The 8617-nt window shown below is 47.4% G+C and overlaps 1 protein-coding gene across 1 annotated transcript; it reads left to right on the top strand.

Annotated features, from left to right (window-relative positions):
• Window positions 1-440: 440 nt before the first annotated feature.
• On the top strand, window positions 441-7334 carry hhla1 (HHLA1 neighbor of OC90). Its single transcript, XM_087810360.1, is given in 12 exon segments — window positions 441-495; window positions 566-619; window positions 1676-1816; window positions 1977-2060; window positions 2120-2197; window positions 2261-2401; window positions 3083-3166; window positions 3240-3299; window positions 3373-4890; window positions 6456-6597; window positions 6675-6757; window positions 7210-7334. Coding segments are annotated over 12 exon segments (2484 nt in total). The 3' UTR covers window positions 7254-7334.
• Window positions 7335-8617: the final 1283 nt, after the last annotated feature.

Here is an 8617-nt window from a genome sequence, read left to right as displayed (position 1 = left end):
CAGGCGGCTTGTTCAGCTGCGCCTCACTTTTTACAGCGTTGCCACGGCGACACCTGAGCTGGAACATCACCTGGTCATCACACCTGGATCTAGATCCCTATCCATCATAGTCCCAGCTCTCCAGGGTCACACAGCTGAAACTATGAAGAGGCACTGTGGGACACCAACACACTCGCACCTGTGACAATCTTCAGGAGAGCCCTGGCTAGCTGGGAAGGAGGTGGCTCTAACGTGACATTCTTTACAGTGTAGAGGACCCACGCGGCTCACCTGTGGGGTCTGTGGGATGTTCCGAGTCACCTGAACAGGTGAGTGAAAGAGGAGCTCGCGACGACTTCGGGTCAAGTCTCCAGGTGTGTGAGTCTGAACTGAGTTTTCGTGTCAACATCTGTTTGTTTTTGTGTAACTGTTGTGACTTGGACGAGTCCTCCTCGCTCAGCATGGCTGTGGTCCACAAGGTTCTGGTGCTCCTCGTCGCGGTCCAGCTCAGCGCAGGTAAGGATCTCTGGCGACACTTGGTGGTTTGATAGAAGTGATGCCGGAGTTTGACGCGCGTCTCCTTCAGCCTCCAGCGGCCCGTCGGACTGGATCGGAACCAGACAGCAGCCGGACTCTGAAGGTTCTGTTTCTCTAATCGCATGTGTTGACTCGCGTGAAGTGAAGACCTCAAGGTTGAAGTGTCACAGTAACACAATTAGAAGACACACAAAAACAGCAACAAAACCACGTGAAGCTATTTTTGACTCGATTGAAGGTCGCTCATTATTTTTCACTTTAATTTGCTGACACATGCACTGACTGAGAGACACACAATTATGCACTGACTGACTCACACACAATTATACACTGACTGACTCACACACAAGTATGCACTGACTGAGAGACACACAAATATACACTGACTGACTCACACACAAGTATGCACTGACTGAGAGACACACAATTATACACTGACTGTTTCACACACAAGTATGCACTGACTGAGAGACACACAATTATGCACTGACTGACTAACACACAATTATGCACTGACTGACTCACACACAATTATGCACTGACTGACTCACACACAAGTATGCACTGACTGAGAGACACACAATTATGCACTGACTGACTCACACACACACGTTTAAACATTAACTGACAAACACATACACACTTTTATATATTGACTAACACACACATTTAAACATTGACTGACACAAACAAATGTTTACAAAATGATTGACACAAACACAAACACACAAACACAAACAAACACACACACACCTATCCACATTGACTGAACACACACAAACAAACTTTTACACATTGATTGACACATACACAAACCTTTACACATTGATTGAAACACACACCTTTACATGTTGACTGAAACACAAACTTTGACGCACACACACATGCACACCTATCCACATTAACTGAAACACACACAAACTTTGACACATTGAATAACACACACAAATTGTTTACACAATGACTAAAACACACAAAAACTTTTATACATTGAATGACACACACACACAAACCTATACACATTCCTTGTTGCAGACCTACACACACACACACACTTTTGCACAATAACACACAAACAGATGAAGCTGGGCAGGTTTACAAGCCTTACACACAGGTGCATTCTGGGTAATGGTGCTCTCAACATGCTGCTCCGCTTCAGGTCTCAGTCTGCTGACTCAGCTCCTGGAGATCAAACAGCGTTTGTGCTTCTTTTTCCCAGAATTCCCTGCAGAGTTCATCGACCCCGCAGCGATCGACCTCACAACGCTCGTCAATACCCTAATAAATTCAAGCCATTCGGGTACGTGGTCATAATGATCGATCGCCCTCTGGCGATGTCGTCAGGTTCACCTGAAGGTCTGTCATAACATTATGACCGCCCCCCCGCACACGCCAGGTGACCTCAGGTGAACCCGCCATGTTGGATCCAGATGACAAAACATCGTGTGTTTCGTCTCCAGGGTCTCGACAACTGTTCTCCCTGCTCAGCGTCGCCTCCTACAGTCCAGCAGCACTACACAAACTCACACTGCTGGTCTACAACAGTGAGTGGGAAACACAACACAACACACAGACACACACAGACTCACAAGCGTGTGTTCAGTTTCCAGCTTTAGGTCGTCGGACGTTTTCAGGAGACGCTTCTGTTACTGCGTCTCCAACGACACCAACGACCTGACGGGTGAGTGGACCCCCCTCATCCTCGGCACCTGGATGTTCTGCTCACCTTTGACCTCGAACACAGACTTCACCGCCATCCTTCTGGACGTGATGAGCAACTCGTCCAGTCACCTGCACGAGCTCTTCAAGTCGGCCTCCATCTTGTCCGTCAATCAGAGGAACAACTCCGAGTGCATCTACATCTGCGTGATGGCCGGACGCACGGGTGAGTCATGTGACCTCGGTCAGGAAGTAGATCAGTGCCGTCAGATGGTTAAACTTAACATTTCAATTGTTGAAACTTTGATTTTTGTTTTTACAGTAATAGTTTATAATGTAATTATTTTTTTTTAATAATTGAATAAAAATAATACAATATTTTTTTAAATTCAATACATTTCGTTTTGACACAGAGTTTGATATTGTAATTCCAATAATTCAAAAATACCTTCTTCTTTTTTCTTTTATTTATTAGACTTTTGAATTCAATATAAAACGCTGGTATAATAGTGTCACCTGACAGTACAAAAAGAGTACCAAGGAACTTAAAATAACTTAAATAAACTATTTCAATAGATCAATCAATCATTCAATAAAGTTCTACCTTACCTTAAGAAACTTGATCAAACTTTCATCCAATTGTGCAACACGCAGACAATAATGTGACGACATTTCATTTAATTATTAAAACAAAACGTCAAACAAATTCCAACTTTTAATTAAGAAATCATTGAATTCATTTTTTTTTTTAAATGGAAAAAAAAAAGACATTTCAATAAAGAAAAGTAATTTTCAACCTTCAAAATGTTAAATTCAACTAATCAATATTCTGATTCCACTGATGTACTTCTACACCTCAGGTGAGTGTGTGTGTAGTATTGTGTTTATATCGCTGGTGTGTGAGCAGCGCTCCAGCAACAGCTCTGGCACGTGGGTTCTGTCTCTCCTCTTTACAACGTGACTGTGATGGAAAGTCGTCCTGCAGGTGTGTGTCGCCCTCTGCCGTCCGTGCAGGAAACAACAACAACAAGTTTCTGTGATGTTTTTTTGTTTACATCCCTCAGGACTCAACGTGAGTCACATGACTTGGTCCGGGTCCAGCAGAGTTCACTCCACTGTCCCCGGTGAGTCCAGGAGTCCGGTCTCATGTCAGTTACTTGTGACGTGACGGAACCAGAAAACTTTGTTTTTCTTCAGTTTCATCCACTGCTGAGGAGGAAGCTGGACCCACACCAAGAACCCAGGCCGAGACTTCAGGAGGACAGACGGTCCAGACTGTAGAAGCCCAACTTCCACACTCAGATCTGAGACCTGCACTGACTGATCTGCCACACAGACCTGGACACCAGAACCCTCCAGCAGCCAGACCCACCCACCGTAACCCTGCAACACTCGGAGACATCCATCAGAACCCAGCAACACCTGGAGACACCCACTTGAACCTAGCAACACCTGAAGAAACCCTCCAAGACCCAGCAACATCTGGAGACACCGACCAAACCCCAGCAACACTCGGAGACACCCACCAGAACCTAGAAACATCTGGAGAAACCCACCAAAACCAAGCAACACCTGGTGACACCCACCAAAACACAGCAACACCTGGAGACACCCACCAGAACCCAACAACACCTGGGGACACCAACCAAAACCCAGCAACACCTGGAGACACCCCTCAAAACCCAGCAACATCTGGAGAAACCCACCAAAACCCAGCAACACCTGGGGACACCCACCAGAGCCCAACAACACCTGGAGAAACCCACCAAAACCCAGCAATACCGGGTGACAGCCACCAAAACCTGTCAACACCTGGAGAAACCCACCAGAACCCAACAATATTTGGAGAAACTCACCAAAACCCAACTACACCTGGGGACACCCACCAAAACCCAACTACACCTGGGGACACCCACCAAAATCCAACTAAACCTGGGGACACCCACCAAAACCCAACTACACCTGGGGACACCCACCAAAATCCAGCAACACCTGGGGACACCCACCAAAATCCAACTACACCTGGGGACACCCACCAAAATCCAGCAACACCTGGGGACACCCACCAAAATCCAACTACACCTGGGGACACTCACCAAAACCCAGCAACACCTGGGGACACCCACCAAAATCCAACTACACCTGGGGACACTCACCAAAACCCAACTATACCTGGGGACACCCACCAAAATCCAACTACACCTGGGGACACCTACCAAAACCCAGCAACACCTGGACACAACCACTGGACCTCAGTGGTCCTCCCTACCAGCTCCTTCGCTCCAGAGTCGACAGTCAAACCTGGTACCGTCCCACCGGAGGTCGGTCCGTACAACCAGACACCTCTTCAGCACAGCAGGACTGCCACTCCTCGTGTGGTTCTGGTCCAGACAACGGCACCTTCTCATCCTGGCCCAACAAGCTCTCTGGTCCTCCCACGGGGTTCAACCCAAATGGACCAAACTGGACTTTCAGGACCAGGTCTCGTTCTGTTAACAGCTACAGTCAATGAACCCGGACCACAGTCCTTGGGCACTGGTCGGCCTGACATGAAGTCCCCTCACACTGAAGCAAGAGAACCTGTGGTGGGTCTGAAGACAACTGAGAGGTCCACTTCGCCACCTGCCCACATCAGACCCTCACCAACCAACGCGTCTCTCGATCCAGTCAGAACTCCGCCGGCGAGTGAAGCGCCAGATACACCCTTGGAAGCAGGTGAGGTGTCATCATAATCTGAGACGGAAGATTCAGTTGTGTATGGACTAAATTTAGCTTCAATGTGTTACCATGGAAACGCAACACAACACAGGTGCCTTCGTTTCATGTGACGCTTTGATGGTTTAATCCTCAAACACGACCGACGCACAAATTCATCACACTGAACCGCATCTTCAAACGCACACATCCACACAACCACTTTCCACCTGTAGTTCCTCACAGTGCCTTTAGATGTCCCCACAGTTCCTCTCTGGCTGCAGCAGCTGGACTGATGTTCTGCCTGGCAACAGCTGCAGAGACTCAGAAGGTGCTGCAGCAGAGACTAGTCCCTCACAAGTTCAAACCTCCTTCTCAGATGCTGGGCAGCGATGCTAGTTTCTGGTGCTAGCCTTTAATGTATGGTTGTCGCCACAGGTGTAAGTTTATGATGATCGTTACTAATTTTAGTCTCCAGTGTTAGCATCAAGCATCAGTGGCTATTATCAACATCAGCGGCCACTACCAGAGGCTATGCTAACATCAGAGACTACCATAGAAGCCTAACAAGTATCAGTGACAAGAATCATAGACTTACACCTGTGGTTTCAATACCAGACACAAACATTAAAGGCCAACTAACATCAGAGGCTAACACTGATGCTACTCACTGATTTTAGCCTCTGATGCTAGTCACTGGTGTTAGCCTCTGATGCTAGTCACTGATGCTAGTAACTGATGTTAGCCTCCAGTGTTAGCCTCTGGTAGTAGTCACTGATGTTAGCCTCTGGTAGTAGTCACTGATGTTAGCCTCCAGTGTTAGCCTCTGATGCTAGTAACAGATGTTAGCCTCTAGTGTTAGCCTCTAATGTTAGCCTCTGAATCTAGTCACTGATGCTAGCCTCCAGTGTTAGCCTCTGATGCTAATAACTGATGTTAGCCTCCAGTATTAGCCTCTGATGCTAGTAACTGATGTTAGCCTCCAGTGGTAGTCGCTGATGTTAGCCTCCAGTGTTAGCCTCTGATACTAGTCACTGATTTTAGCCTCCAGTGTTAGCCTCTGATGCTAGTCACTGATGTTAGCCTCAAATATTAGTCACTGACGCTAGTCACTGATGTTAGCCTCCAGTGTTATCAGTGACTACCACCAGAGGCTAACACTGGAGGCTAACATCTGTTACTAGCATCAGAGGCAAACACTGGAGGCTAACATCAGTGACTAGCGTCAGTGACTAATATTTGAGGCTAACATCAGTGACTAGCATCAGAGGCTAACACTGTAGGCTAAAATCAGTGACCTGATGAGTGTAGCCTCTGGTGGTAGTCACTGATGTTAGCCTCCAGTGTTAGCCTCTGATGCTAGTAACAGATGTTAGCCTCCAGTGTTAGCCTCTGGTGGTAGTCACTGATGTTAGCCTCCAGTGATGGCCACACTTGTTAGCCTCCAGTTTAAACCTAAAATGTCGCTAAGGTTAGAATCTGATGCTAGTCTCAAGTGTCTCTGGTGTTAGCGAGTGTATGTAGGAGTTTGTATCTTCACGTTTTCCAGAAAGCGTGTAGTCATGACCTCAGTTCCGTTTGTTCAGGTTGTCTGTGGAAGAGGGCGGAGCTAAGAGGGGCGCCGGCGGACGTCACAGCGAACAACCTGCAGCCATGCGTCCTGGAGCTCTGCAGGTTCTTCTCCCAGTGTCTCTGTCGCCGCTCCGACGTCAAGGCCGCCAAGAGCAGGTACCACAGTTGACGGAAACTTCCTGTCGGTGGTCCCAATCACTTCCTGTTGATGGTCTAAAATCCCTGTGTTGCAGCTTCTGCGACGACAGCAACTTCTGGTACGAGAAACACACGCTGGAGGTCTGTCGCCGCGTCAGGAGGGTCTCCGTCTCCAGAAGTGAGTCCACTGTGACGTCATCAGACCTCTGTGATGTCATCAGACTGCGCCGTCGCATACATTTTGAGCTCAAGGGGAGCTTACAGTTGTGGGAGGTCAGACTTGTTGGACGACAGGTGAAGAAAATGACTCTCGAGGCCACAGGTGGGCGCTGTGCACAAACACAGCTGCGGCGCGAGGGTCACTGTAGGTGGCGCTCCAGGCGAGGGTGCAGTAATTAGCTTCATCCTTCACCTGCGTTGACGTGAGTGCGCCGACATCTGACCTCATTAGATGTCTTCTCCTCAACACCGAGCTCGGGAGTGACTGACTGGAGACTCGCACAGACTCGCACAGACTCACACAGACTCACACTGACTCACACAAACTTCTCATTAGTCCTCAGTCTCTTGTCCTTTCGAGATGTGATGTCACTTCCTGTCCTCTCCTGCAATCTGTGTCTGTGTCCGCAGACCTGAGGCAGAGGTGTTTGCTGAAGATGTGCGACAAACTGTGACGGACTCACAAAGGGCTTTTCATCCTCATCACCATCATCATCTTCGCTCCAGCGATCAGGTGGTCACGTGACTTCCTGCCGACGGACACTCGAGACTCGGGTATCGTGTTAGAGACGCACAAAAGTTTAGAAGCAACGAACGTCTTGACAACATGTTGTCTACCACAAATAAATGAAAAAGCAATGGATCATGTGGTTGTGTGTGTGTGTACGTGTGTGTACGTGTGTGTGTGTGACATTCAAATTCCTGATCCATACATAGGTAGACACACACACACACACACACACACACGTCCACACCTTTGACCCCCCCATCGTCATTATACGTGACCCCTCCCACAGTGACCTGGAATCTCGGGGGGGATCAGATAAGACTCCGGGTCACACACATGCACAAAGACCACTCTGTGGTTCCACATTCTGGACCTGCTCAGGTGTCGGGCACGAGCCAATCAGATGAGGAGCAGTGAGGCGCTGCTGCTGCTCTAAAGAGTCCAGGACCAGGACCAGTCCAGAAGATCTACACGCGTACTATCTTGGCTTATCTGGAGTTGGAAGTGGACGACGTTACGATGAAGATGATGAAGACGGTGAAGATGGTGGTGATGATGATGATGATGCTGACCTCTACATGTGAAGGTAAGGGAAGCTTCTTGACCTTATGTGTGTGTGTGTGTGTGTCTGTGAGTGCGCTTGTGGTTGTTGTCATCACTGGGGGTGAATATTAGCGAGGATGTCGTGATAGGATAGAAATCACCGTACTTGGGTTATGGTGCGACACTTTCCCGATATTGCCATATAACTATATATTGCGATATTCTAATCAGTTATTATCAGAATTCAATGTAGTATTGTCGAGTACTTGACTCTGGTGTTGCCGAATTTACTGACCATGTAACTTTTGACAAAGTTGTAACTGCTTTCATTTGTTTTGAAACCAAATAACGTCCAAACATCAGCTAATATTAAAAGCGGCTGGAGTCACAGTATCCTCTCGTCCTCAGTCATCGCCTGGTTCTCACAGAATTTGTATTGTTCTGTTAGCTGCGGAGGAGGCTAATGACTGCTGCCATCTAGTGGCTGGAAGTCTGGTTGCAACACTAGTTCCATAATGTTAATTGTAAATAAAAATGATTTAATTTCAAACAAACTTTCCTGAATTATAAACATAAAATAATGATGATAAAAAAGAAAATATGATTCAAAGACTAAATCAAAGGTTACATTTTGATACACAATATATCAGTGTATCAATATTTTCTCCCAACCCTAGTCAGCACTGTATAATGTCCGAGTCGTTGTTGGATCCAAACCTTCATCCCCATCTTCTTCATGCCCGGACTCAGGGTCCACTCTGCCCCAGG

The sequence above is a fragment of the Callionymus lyra genome, chromosome 16 (assembly GCF_982586985.1).
Source record: "Callionymus lyra chromosome 16, fCalLyr1.hap1.1, whole genome shotgun sequence".
In the NCBI taxonomy this organism is placed as follows: Eukaryota; Metazoa; Chordata; class Actinopteri; order Syngnathiformes; family Callionymidae; genus Callionymus; species Callionymus lyra.
The sequence above is the reverse complement of the archived record's forward strand: the minus strand, read 5'-3'. Positions and strand labels throughout refer to the sequence as shown.